This window comes from Suncus etruscus, chromosome 5 (assembly GCF_024139225.1).
Source record: "Suncus etruscus isolate mSunEtr1 chromosome 5, mSunEtr1.pri.cur, whole genome shotgun sequence".
Classification (NCBI taxonomy): domain Eukaryota; kingdom Metazoa; phylum Chordata; class Mammalia; order Eulipotyphla; family Soricidae; genus Suncus; species Suncus etruscus.
In genome coordinates this window covers 153,856,103-153,869,355 of record NC_064852.1, presented here as the reverse complement: position 1 = coordinate 153,869,355, position 13,253 = coordinate 153,856,103, and the positions used below count along the sequence as shown (strand labels likewise).

Below are 13,253 nucleotides of genomic sequence, written 5' to 3'. Positions count from 1 at the left end.
TGTCCTCTTTACCCCACTGGCTCCCAAGCTCCCAGAGCATGTGGCCTTTGCAAAGCAGGAGGGCTCCTCTGTAAAGTCCCCCCACTCCTAAAGGAGTTTTTGAGGCTTGGGACATTCACTTTGGGTTTTGGGCATAACTGGTGGTGCTGATGCTTTATTTCCAATTCCTACTCAGGGGTCACTTCCAGCCGTAATTGGGAGCCTTCTACAGGCTGACTGTGCACTTGTCCCTTTGCATGGTCAGGTCCCGTGCCTTGGAGTCTTTACGAACACTTGCAAGTAGCAGACACCCCAGAGGCAAAAGGAGGTTGGCTTACTCTGTGAAGGAGGCACGCTATTTTGCTTCGGATTTGACTTGGGGTTTTCTGTCTCTTGTGGCATCAGTGGCACTTGGGGAGAGCTCTTGTCAGAATCATTCTTCGACAAAGAAATGGATGGCTCGGCAGAAACAGCCGGAGGAAGAGTCTTGGTCGGCTGGTTTGGAATGAAAGCACCAGGGAGTTTCAGGAACAATGATATCAAGTATGGCTGCCTCAGTAATACCAAGAGGCTGAGGAGCAGCAAGTAAGCACTGAGCTGGTTTTCAGTTCTGGCACCAACAGACAACCCACGCCTGCCCCCTAGTGAGACACCACCACTGGCAACGCCACACTCCTCCCCAAACCTCATTTTCACGATGGATTTCACTTTTCTCACAGTGATGCAGTGAGGGCTAAATGTGGACATAAGCACTGAAATACTTATTTAGCACAGTAGATTGACACAATATTAGTTATAATATGTACATACACACAACATACACATATACATATAACTACACTTTTCCTTTCTTTTGTTTTGTTTTGTTTTTTGGGCCACACCCGGTGATGCTCAGGGGTTACTCCTGGCTGTCTACTCAGAAATAGCTCCTGGCAGGCACGGGGGACCATATGGGACACCGGGATTCGAACCAACCACCTTTGGTCCTGGATTGGCTGCTGGCAAGGCAAACGCCGCTGTGCTATCTCTCCGGGCCCCACTTTTCCTTTCTTTTCAAGAATTTGACCCCTCAAGTGTAACAAGAATTACCTGGCTATTTTTGATGAGTACTTCAGCTGGATCACTAGTGCTTGTGGTCTTCAAAGAAAAAGTTTTTTCCTGTTTTGGGTGAATTTTAGAGGCATTCACTGGAAGCTCTTCTTTGATTTCTTTTTCAAAATCTTCTGTGTCCTAGAGAGAAAAGCAGTTTATTAGATTTAAGAAAAACTTTATGTTCATGAAGTCTATCTGAACTGTTTTATTAACACCCAAAAATTCTTCTGAAGGGTAATTTCATTGCAGAAACTATATAGTTAGATCTATAGTATGTAGGTACAATTGGAACATTTACAAATCAGCCCTGCCTTTTTCCAGGGATTTAAATCAAATGTGAACTTAAAAATGCTATAGAGCAGCTGGTCAGCAGCTAGAACATTTGCCTTGCATGATCTCCAGCATCTGTATGATCCCCCAAGCACCACCAGGCATAATTCCTGAGTGTAGAACCAGGAGCAATCCCTCCTGGGGATCGTCAGGTGTGGCATTATCAGGTGTGGCCCTAAAAAGCCAAAACAAAAAACAGCACAGGGCTAAAAAGACAGCATAGCTGGTAAGGTGCCTACATTCCATGTTGTTGACCAAGGTGACGTCCTGAGCAAACCAGGTCCCGAGCTACCTCCCCTCCCCTTGCATCCCGAATCTTAATGATACTTTGTGGTCAGGAAAACAGGTGAAAGAGCTACAGAACATGCTTTCATGGGAAAGGCCCAAGTTTGCTCCCTCATAGGAAACCATGCATCCAGTACCCCAAGAGCGAGACTGACATAGAAGTACCCCCCTCCTAAAAAGAGTGACAGAACACCAAAGGAAATGCCACTTTCTCCTTCACCCGGCAGCTACTCCCAATGGTGCTTGGGGATGACAGTGAGAGAAACACAGCCCAGGGTCCTTGATGGTAAAGCATGTCCTATCCTGTCCTTTCCTGTCAGTGCCAGGCCTGTGTCTGGCCTGGTGATGTTCACCTTAATCCCATAGCAGGGGAAAAAACTGTGGTAACACATTGGTATTAACTGAAGAACTAAACATGTACGTATTTCCTTGATAGCACATGGAGGAAGGCTTGCCCATTGCCGGCCAGAGTGAATTTCCTGATACTGCCAGTAGATATTAGTGAGCCCGGAGGCACCTGGGTATAGCACCCCAAACCAAAATGACCCAGTTCAATCCCTTATTCCATGTAGTCCCCAAACACCAGGAGTAATTTCTTGGTGCAGAGCCAGGAGTAACTCGAGTCTCACCTGAGTGTGGCCCCCAAACCAACAAACCAAACAGAAGACTCCAAGCATCCCTTGTAGTCTTATATGGTAGAAATGAAAGATGAAAGTGTCTTTGTTACCATCTACACTAACAAGATAGGAACAATTTCAAACGCGCACTCTATTTTGGGCAGGAAGGGAATCCCTGGGACATTGGAGAATGAAACGAAGAGGGCGTTCCTGGTGGTGGTGTGGGGCTGAAATAGGAATTGCATGAAAGTAGTAGTATTAAAAATACTAAAAAACATAGTATATCTCATTAAAAAAGGAACTAAACCCCCAAATGCATCTAGTTCGAAATTTCACATGATTTCTCTTTCTTTTTTTTCGGGGGTGGGGTGGGGTGGTGGAAGGCCAATACCCCATGATGCTCAGAGGTGTTACTTCTGGTGCTGGGCTCAGGAATTATGCCTGGTGGCCTCAGAGGACCATATGAGATGCTGGGGACTGAACCTGGGTAAACCATGTGTGCAAAGCAATCACTTCCCTACTGTGCTGTCATTGTAGCCATATTTTTTAATTGAAATCATTGTAATTTACAAAAGTTCTTCATACTTGGGTTTCAAATATATAATGAATCAGGAACAACCCCACCATCAGTGTCGGCCTCCCTCCACCATGTTCCAAGAGTGTCTCCCAACCACCACCCTTTGTCCCCCAGCCTACCAGTATAACAGGCTCAATTAATGTTTAGGTTATTGGGGCTGGAACAATAGGACAGTAGTAGGGAGCTTGCTTTGCACACAGCCAACCCTGGATGAACCCTGGTTCGATTCCCGGCATCCCATATGGTCTCCCAAGCCTGCCAGGAGTGACTTCTTAGCACAGAGTTAGGAGTAACCCAAGCGCTGCTAGGTGTTGCCAAAAAAAAAAAAAAAAAAAAAAAAAGTTTAGATTGCTTGATTCCACTGTTATCGACTCTGGCATTTAGTTCTGTCCCCCCTCCTGCCCCCCCCACCAGTGCACCTGAGACTGCTTGGCCCTTGGCCCCATCCTATGAAATAATGTGTTTTTCCTCTTCCACTCAGTTTCTTTCCTTCTCCTGGCTATACTCTGGGGCAAGGGTGTTCATTGAGGTCGTTTTGTGTTTTGGTGATATCTGGTGCCAGTTGGGCTGTGCGCAAGGCAAGCGCCGCACCTGCTGTACGGTCTCTGCAGCCCCAGGACTTGTTCTTAAACTACTGAAGGTATTTTGTCTGGAGGCTTTACCTGGCAGTGTTCAGGGGCTATTCCTGGCTATATGTGGGTGTCGCTTGCCAGGCCTTTGCTTTAACAATCAAACCCTGGCCTCCTGCATGCAAAGCACGTGCGCAGGCCTTTGAGGTTATTTCTCACTGTCCTCTGCCGCTAGCAATCAAGTTTTCATAGCAGTAAGATGCAGAAAAGCAATAAAACATTCTATGACCTTCCAAGTACATTTTCTTCGCTAATCCCAGGAATCTAGGGGCTTTGGGCTTAGAGGGCTCAGTGCTGGGAACTGAGCTCAGACACTGCATAGGTACCATCAGCCCCCTAACGTCCCTGCCGCAGGAATAAGCCCTTGCTCCTGCAAGCCTACCTGTGCCGGTGAATTTTCTTCACCTTGTTTCTTCTTTTTCTTCTTTTTCTTTTTTGATTTCCCAGTTGTAAAAGTTCCTTCTCCTTTTTCTTTATCATCATCTGAAACCTGATGTTTAAAAAGCAAAATATGAAAGTGACCAGTTGGTTAGATTTTTATTATCAGCCAATTTATTACTTCATTCACTAGGTTCAGAATTATTTACTACACTTTCACTAAAATTTAGAAGCCCATAATACAAATGACGGGAATAGTACACATAGTACTACGTACTTCATTCTTTTACTGTCCACCATGCTTCTCTTTCACATATACCGAGAACTCAATAATAAATCTTGATATTTTTGTTTTTGTTACTGGGTCAACCAGGCAGAGCTCAGGAATTAATCCTGGCAAGCTTGGGGGACCACATGGGATGCGGGAATTCAAACCACCGTCCTTCTGCCTGCAAGGTAAAGGCACTACCTCCATGTTACCTCTCCCGCCCTAAATCTTGATGTTTTAACAAGTCGTTCCCATAGATACAAATGTCTGTATACTTTTACCTTCTGCCGGGCCACAGGTTTCAAACTCCAGGCCTCACATGATCTACCACCGACCAACACCCCCAGGTGGACCCCTGAACTTAAGGGCCACACTTAAAGCTGAGAGAGCACAGCGAGAAGAGCACTTGACCTGCATGTGGCTGACCTGGGTTGGACCCCCAGAACTCCACATGGTCCACCAAACAGGAGTAATTCCTGAGTGTAATCAGGAGTCACCCCAAAAATATACGCAGAGCTATTTGCACAGTGAACTACTTTGTAGAGGATAGAATGCCACCTAGTGACAAAGAATTTCCAAATAATGGATAATAATAACAATAACAACAACAACAACAGAAGATTTGCTTTTATGTGGGAACCTGCAGTGCTGCTCAGGGCCTAATCCTGGCATGATTCGAGGGCTCATACCAGGTGTGGGGAATCAAACACGAGCTGGCTGCAATCTGGTCCCCAGATTTGTCATCTATTAAACTGGCCGGGTACATGGCTCAGTTGTTGGAACACTTGACTTGCGTGTGTGAAGTCTCGGTTCAAAGTCTCATCCCAGAAATAAACACAAATTGGATGCTGGGAAAGCGACCCACTGACACGTGCAGTTCATGTCCGGTATCTCTAGCATCGCCAAGAAAGTAAAAGAGCACTCCAAAGCTAAATCGGAAATAGCAAAATAGCAAAACACAGAACAGATATTTCACTACAGAGAAATGGTTAGTAATCTAGGTAAAGCTGCTCAACATTTACCAAGAGGGAAGTGCAAATTCACATTTAAATCACAATGAGATCGGCTAAAGAAGAAAACAGCCACAACAGTTCTGTGGCAAGGATGCAGAGAAATAATTTCCTTAGATTTGCTGGTGGGAAGCTATCATGAAAATTAGACTTTTCCAGGCTCCATTCCTGGTATCCTATGGTAGGTCATCCAAGCACATAGTACAGCGCTCAAGCTGTACTGGCGCACGCATGCAAGCCGGGAGTGATTCCTGAGTACACAGCCAGGAATAACTTACCCTGAGCAGTGCCAGGGTGGCCAAAACCAAAAAAACAACACAGATCCCACCAAAAAAAAGACACAATAGTAGGTGGTGATGAGCTAATGCAACTGTACATCAAGGTCAAGAAAGTCAGCACCATAGTAAAAATACTGCCTTGAACTATGAAAACCACCACATGGCAAACATGTAACAGGAAGGATCACAAAAGCCTAACTTTAGAAAGATCACAGGCATCAGGAAGAAAATGAAAGTTAGACACAAGAAATTGAGCTTCGTTTCTGCACTGGATGCCTGTAGCCCCAGCACAACTGAAAGGCACAACCCTGAGACTCAGACCTGGGGGGTTCAAGCACACACTGGATGCAACCCCAATCTAGCAGGTCAAGCAGCAAGGGGAGCACTCCGGGTGTTGGAACACCCACAAGGCCCCTTGTGGCCTGCTGAAGAAACCGAGGGGTAGTGCAGTTTCTAGGTTTGGATCTAGGACAATGCTTAATGCCCGCCTAGAGAGTGATAAGGTAGAGATCCCCGAGGCTTTTTGGCTTTTTTTAAAAAAAAAGGCCATATCGGGCCCGGAGAGATAGCTCAGTGGCGTTTGCCTCGCAAGCAGCCGATCCAGGACCAAAGGTGGTTGGTTCGAATCCCGGTGTCCCATATGGTCCCCCGTGCCTGCCAGGAGCTATTTCTGAGCAGAGAGCCAGGAGTGACCCCTGAGCATCGCCAGGTGTGGCCCAAAAACCAAAAACCAAAAAAAAAAAAAAAAAAAAGGCCATATCATGGGGACCGGAGAGATAGCACAGTGGTGGGGCATTTGCCTTGCACGCAACCAACCCCGGACAGATGGTGGTTCGAACCCGGCATCCCATATGGCAACTACTCCGGATGGACACAGGGATGAGCCCTGAATGCTAGGAAAGCGCCCACCCACAGCACCATCTCTCCATGTCTGAAGCGAGTCCTCACTCATTATAACAATATACCAATATACCTCCCTTTCCCCATTCAGGGCCCCAACCCCTGGATGAGAAATGCTCTCCCAGGAAAACAATGCCTCCAGGCCCGGGCTATTTTCAGCCAACACTCTCCTCTGCACAGTATCGACAGCTGCTTACCAAATGAAGATCTATGGCTTCGTTTAAAAGTGACCAGGACCGGACACTGACCCAAAGTGACAAGGAATGCCGTTGGAAGCACACTGGGGTGCTGGCCAACAGTACAGAAAGGCAGCTGCCTGAGATGGGGTAGATTAGGCCCTGAGCACTGCTGGGGAAAGCTCCAAACCCACCTCCCTTCTCCCTAAGAAAAAGAACAGTCTTTCCCTTTAATGGACAGCAAAAGACTCCATAATGGGGGTTGCTAAAGTCGTGTTCATTCCTCATCGATATAGAACATACAGCAGAGTTTTCTAGGGTGAGGGCTATTTGTTGCTTCTGCCCAGCTGACACTTTAATTTCCTAGATCCTCGTTACAAAGTTCACATGAAGCTGCTACTCACCTCAGCAACCAAGTCACCAGGGTATTAGATCTCGGCAACCACCAAACAGGTTATAGAAATGGTTAGCAACTGCATGACTTCATCTTTTCTGATGGCTGAGTAACATTCCATTGTGCGTATGTACCATAGTTGTTTTTAGGTATTCTTGGACACTTTGTTTCTAGATTTGGCTATTAGTATAGATAATGCCACAAGGAACACAGGAATGCAACACTTTTTCTCCATTTGTGGGGGAACCAATGGGATATATTCTAAGATGGACAGTTGTTGAGTCAAATGGTAGCTCAAGCATTAGATTTTTTTGTTTTTGGGTCACACCTGGCAGCGCTCAGGGGTTACTCCTGGCTGTCTGCTCAGAAATAACTCGCTCCTGGCAGGCACGGGGGACCATATGGGGCACCAGGATTTGAACCAACCACCTTAGGTCCTGGATCGGCTGCTTGCAAGGCAAACGCCGCTGTGCTATCTCTCTGGGCCCCAAGCATTACATTTTAATGTCTATATAATTTCCCAGAAAGGCTGGACCAGGGGACATTCATTCCACATAGCAGAGAATATGAGTCCCCTTTACAACGCATCTGAGCCAGTGTTGACCCACAGTATGAAATGGTAGGAAACTCTTGCTATTTCCAACCAACAGCAAAGTGTCATCACCAGTAGTTTGAAGTTTCTGTAACTCCCACTTCAAAGCTATCGACATAGCTCATTAGCCGTTAGCCCACTTCATGCTGCGGCCTCTTAAAGTCTTACCACGAATAGCCTCCAAAATTGGTCTAGAGCCTATTTATAGCCAGCCTAATTTTCCTCGCACTAGTAATCATTATACTGCATTTTTTTTTAAGCAGAGGTGGGGGTGGGGGAGGCGTGAAGCTGGGTGCTCAGGAATCCTGTGGGTGCTAGGGGAACACAGAGGGTGTCAGGTCCTGAACCCATGTCAGCTGTGTGTAAGGCCAATGCCTTACCTCTGTACTCTCTGGTCCCCATTTTTACCTGCTAGAAATGAACCCCAAAGGAGAAGATACACATCTGAACCATCATCACCCCTTTCCCACATCAGTACTCCTAACCTGTCCACACCAGGTGGCCAATATCCTGATGTCCTCAAGTCCTGTTTTTTTGCTATGAAACCATTTTTTACCATTTTACCATTCCCTGGGGGAAACAATCTACTTTGATCTATACACATCAGGGCTGTTAGGTGAATAGAAATAGTCTGTGAGGACAGAGGTCCTGATAGTGTATACTAATGCTCCCTACATAGCAGATGAACCAAGCAAGCACACGAGGACTTTAGCAAATAGTATCACAACATTTTCTGTTTGTTTTGTTTGTGGGCCAACCCAGCAGTGCTCAGGGGTTATTACTGGCTCAGCACTCAGGAATTACTCTTGGCGGTGCTCCAGGGACCATATGGAATGCAAGGGACTGAACTTCAGAATGTCGTTTATAAGCAATTCTCTCATTGAATATATTTATTATGTCATTGGGGGGTGGTGTTGTTGTTTTGGGGCCATAGCTGGCAATGCTCAGAATATATAGGATGCTGAGAATTAAACCCAAGGTGGTGGGGCCAAAGAGATAGCATGGAAGTAGGATGTTTGTCTTGCATGCAGAAGGACGGTGGTTCGAATCCTGGCATCTCATGTGGTCCCCCGAGCCTGCCAGAAACGATTTCTGAACCTAGAGCCAGGAGTAACCCCTGAGCACTGGCAGGTGTGACCCCCTACCAATAAACAAACAAACAATCCAACCCAGGGTAGCTTCTATGCAAGGCTAGTGCCCTTCCTGCTGTACTATCTCTCCTGCCACTGGATACATTTATAAGAGAGAATTCTATCCCCTAAACACAACTTTTTTTTTTTGGGTGGGGGGCCACACCCGGCGTTGCTCAGGGGTTACTCCTGGCTGTCTGCTCAGAAATAGGTCCTGGCAGGCACGGGGGACCTTATGGGACACCAGGATTCAAACCACCACCTTTGGTCCTGGATCGGCTGCTTGCAAGGCAAACACCGCTGTGCTATCTCTCCAGGCCCCCTAAACACAATTCTAACATAGCTGGGTGCATAGAAATAAACACCCCCAGCAATCCCATTACTCACTTTTTGGTCATCAGGAATTGGTTCCTGAGACTTTCGAAGTGATACTCTTTCTTCATCCACCCAGTTGCCCCACTCCTCTGCTGGCGCATTCCAGTCCGAGCTGGGGTCTGCCGAAGACAGGCCATCTAAAAGCGAACAGTCTGAGTTAAGCAAAATTGCTGAGGCAAGAGAATGAGCAATATGCTAACCTAGAAACTACTTAATATGGTAAAAAGTGAAGGAATATAAACCAGTAAAGCGCCTAACAAGTATTTTTTGGGGGAGGGTGTCTATTTTGTTTATGGGCCACACCCAGCTGCACTCGGGTTACTCCTGACTCTGAGCTCAGAAATTAATCCTGGCAGGCTTAGGGGGTCATATGGAATGCTGGGGACCGAACCCAGGTCAGCTGCATCCAAGGCAAAAGTCCTATCTGCTATGCTATTGCTCCAGCCCCAGAAGTAAGTATGTATGTATGTATGTATGTATGTATGTATGTATGTATGTATGTATGTATGTATGTATGTATGTTTTTGGGACACACCCAGCAGTGCTCAGAGATTACTCCTGGCTGTGTTGAGAAATCGCTCCTGGAAGGCTCAGGAGACCATATGGGATCGAACCTGGGTCCATCCCGAGTTGGTCATGTGCAACTACCGCTATGCTATCTCTCAGGCCCCCAAAAGTATTTTTTTTTATTTGTTTTTTTGGGTCACACTCAGCAGCGCTCAGGGGTAACTCCTGGCTCTATGCTCAGAAATCGCTCCTGGCAGGCTGGGGGAACCATATGGGATGCCGGGATTTGAACCATCGACCTTCTGCATGCAAGGCAAATGCATTATCTCCATGTTATCTCTCCAGCCCCATTTTTTTTTGTTGTTTTTGGGCCACACCTGACGATGCTCAGAGTTTATTCCTGGCTATGTGCTCAGAAATTGCTCCTGGCTAGGGGGACTAGCTGTGTAAGGCAAATGCCCTACCGCTGTGCTGTCGCTCTGGTCCCCCCAAATAAGTTTTTAAGGCTTAAATGAGGGTTGGGCACAAGCTTTGTATGTGGAAAGCCCAGGCTCAATCCCTGACATTAAAGGGTCCCCAAACAAATGATTCAAATCCATAAAGGCCTCTCAGAGGCTCATGAAGCCTAGGAAAATGGAATTATATTAAAAGCCTGGGAAAAGAGAATTATATTAAATGACTCAAGTCACACATAGCTCGCATGTGTGAGGCACCAATGTCCTGCTTAACCCTACCCCAGCACTGTAGAAAGTCCTCCACAATTTAAAGTATAAATCTCTATTGTTCAAAAAAAGTTTTGTTTGTCAGTGCAAGGCACTGATCCCAGGGCCTGACTAACATCAGGCCAAGTACCATAGTGTTAGCATCATCCTTGGATTCTAAATGTCAATTTGTTGTTTTGCTTGTTGGGTCATACAGGACAGTACTGAAGGTACCATGCAGTGCTAGAGATTAAACCCCGTTACATGGTCTAGCCCATGTGAACTACGAGATTAACAGGCCCTGGAAAGATGCTCACAATACCAGTCAGCAGGCTCTTGAGTGCAGGAGGCTCAGACGTGGTGCTTCTGGTCCCCTAGGCAACATGCCAGGAGTAGCCCTGATGATTCTAAAAAATGACTCCCTTTTCCCCAAGAGGTTCATGAAGTAAAATAAAACATAAACTTTTTTTTTTTGGTTTTTGGGCCACACCCGGCGTTGCTCAGGGGTTACTCCTGGCTGTCTGCTCAGAAATAGCTCCTCTCCTGGCAGGCACAGGGGACCCTATGGGACACCGGGATTCGAACCAACCACCTTTGGTCCTGGATCAGCTGCTTGCAAGGCAAACACCGCTGTGCTATCTCTCCGGGCCCCAAACATAAACTTATTCTTTTTTTTTTTTTTGGTTTTTTGGGCCACACCCGTTTGATGCTCAGGGTTACTCCTGGCTAAGCGCTCAGAAATTGCCACTGGCTTGGGGGGACCATATGGGACGCCGGGGGATCGAACCGTGGTCCTTCCTTGACTAGCGCTTGCAAAGCAGACACCTTACCTCTAGCGCCACCTCACCGGCCCCCAATAAAACTTCTTGAATATATTTCCATGGAAATGGCTCCTAGTCTTAAGATCTCTTTATTTATAATTCAGAATAATTTCTGCCTCTCAATATGCTCCTTTTGCTGTCTTTTAAAGAGCCTGGTGAGGGTGGGAGAGATAGCACAACTGTAGGGCATTTGCCTTGCATGCAGAAGGATGATGGTTCAAATCCCGGCATCCTATATGGTCCTCCGAGCCTGCCAGGATGATTTCTGAGCATAGAGCCAGGAGTAGCCACTGAGTGCTGCTGGGTGTGACCCAAATACCAAAACCAAAACCAAAACCAAAAAAAAAAAAGAGAGCCTAATGAGCTTCCTTTTCAGATAAAAAGAAATTTGTCTCTTAATATGTTGGAAAAAAAATTGGGGAGAGGGTCACACCTGGTGGTGCTCAGGGGTTCTTCCTGGCTCTGTGCTCAGAAATCAACCTTGGCAGGCTCAGGGGACCATATGGGATGCCGGGATTGGAACCAACGTCCGTCCTGTGTTGGTTGTGTGCAAGGCAATGTTGGAAAAATATTAAGCATCTCACTGATCACCCTGATTTTATCACAGTGAGAAAATACGGTTTTCAGCTATTTCTTGTCATAACTAAATTTGCAGCTGACTTTTGTCAGTAAAATTAAAAAAAAAAAGTGAAAAGCCATTTTCTGGTGTTCAAACCATCAACACTGAATTTTTCCTCCTGAGTAGTTAATTGTATTGGATGTATTGAATAGTAAGATGAATGCAAAGTACTTTTCTTTTGCCACACCAGGCAGTATTCTGGGTTACTTCCAGTGTGTCATGTGAGGCTTGCTCCCAGTGGTGTGAGGGGCCTAGGTGGTGAAGGGGACCAAAATGGGGCCTCAAGCCTCTAAGCTTACTGTACCTCAAGTGACACTTGTTCTATGCGTCAGATTGCATCCCTATCTACTCTGTATGGGAATCATTATTCTCGAAGATACTGTACTAACCCTAAGGGTCTGTCCTGAGGCTGGGAGGAGTTCGTGTGTGAGAGACCCTGGCTCAGCCTGAGTCCCACAGTCTCCAGCATGTCTGAGAGCATGCAGCATGCCAGGAGAAGCCCCTCAATATCTCAGGTGTGGGTCGGACACCAGAACAAAAGCCCAAGTACTTTTAACCTTTACACTATACTACAGTGATTTTATTCACTCCGCAGGTTCAAAAGCATCAAAAAAGCTCTAACAGAACTTGATGGTTTTATTTTCAGGGGCTGTGATGATGAATTCCCTTATGGCCAATTTAACCTCCGATTAACTGCTGCCTCAATACAATGTCACCTCTGGTGCTAGAGCATAGGCTTTGCATGGGGGAGGCCAGGCTTAAGTCCCCATGGTCTCCTGTGCCCTTCCCCAGGCAGCACCAAGAGAAAAATCCCAAATACAGAGCCAGGATAGTCTGAGCACAATCAGATGTGGCCCCCAAAACAGCCCAAAGATAATCACATTTCTGCTTTTCGTACTGTAAGCTTATGCTCAAGCTCATGGCTAAATTCAATCTGCTGACCTTGATGCCGAGTCAGCCAAAGGGACCAGCACCTTAACTGTCCCCACTGCTCCCAGTACGGAGCTGTGAGTATAGCAGTTGTCTGCCACCTCTCTTCAAGGGACTGGAAGAGTCCAATCGAGCTCTTCTGTCCGAGCACAGGGTCTGCTTGTTTCATTTCCTCAAGCACCCAACTCTCTTTTTGTTTTATTTTTGGGTCACACCCAGCAGTGCTCAGGGGTTCCTCCTGGCTCTATGCTCAGAAATCGCTTCAGGCAGGCTCATGGGACCATATGGGATGCTGGGATTTGAATCATCGTCCTTCTGCATGCAAGGCAAACGCCTTGCCTCCATGCTATCTCTCTGGCCCCTAGAGTTTCTTAATCTTGACAGCAAAGTTAAGACTTTCACTATCTGGCTCTCCCTAATGTGTTCTTCTAACCTAAGTGCACCCCCTTCACCTTCAGTTGATGAGGCAGAAGGTAACTGTAACCTCTGTTGTGTCATAAGCGAATTTGAGGCAGTCCAGGTGGTGGTCCCAAGCAAGACAATGGCTCAGATGACCCAAGTCTACCTAACAGCTAGCTGAGTGACCTGTGGAACCTTCACAACTTGGCTTTGCCTCAGTTTGTTTTGCAAAGTGTGGAAGGAAAAGAACTCTACTTTATACGGAC

The 13,253-nt window shown here is 46.5% G+C and overlaps 2 protein-coding genes across 2 annotated transcripts in view; one reads left to right on the top strand and one right to left on the bottom strand.

The window, feature by feature from the left end:
• Positions 1 to 13,253, top strand: part of TP53INP1 (tumor protein p53 inducible nuclear protein 1) — a 914,054-nt gene that overhangs the window by 455,863 nt on the left and 444,938 nt on the right. The window lies entirely within an intron of this gene.
• MTDH (metadherin) overlaps positions 1 to 13,253 on the bottom strand; it is a 46,368-nt gene that overhangs the window by 1,148 nt on the left and 31,967 nt on the right. The window contains exons 11-14 of the mRNA XM_049772959.1: positions 9,023 to 9,147; positions 3,892 to 3,999; positions 1,069 to 1,209; positions 318 to 474 (exon numbers count right to left, since the gene is read on the bottom strand). Coding sequence (XP_049628916.1) covers positions 318 to 474; positions 1,069 to 1,209; positions 3,892 to 3,999; positions 9,023 to 9,147 — 531 coding nt within the window. The remainder of the gene's footprint in view (positions 1 to 317; positions 475 to 1,068; positions 1,210 to 3,891; positions 4,000 to 9,022; positions 9,148 to 13,253) is intronic.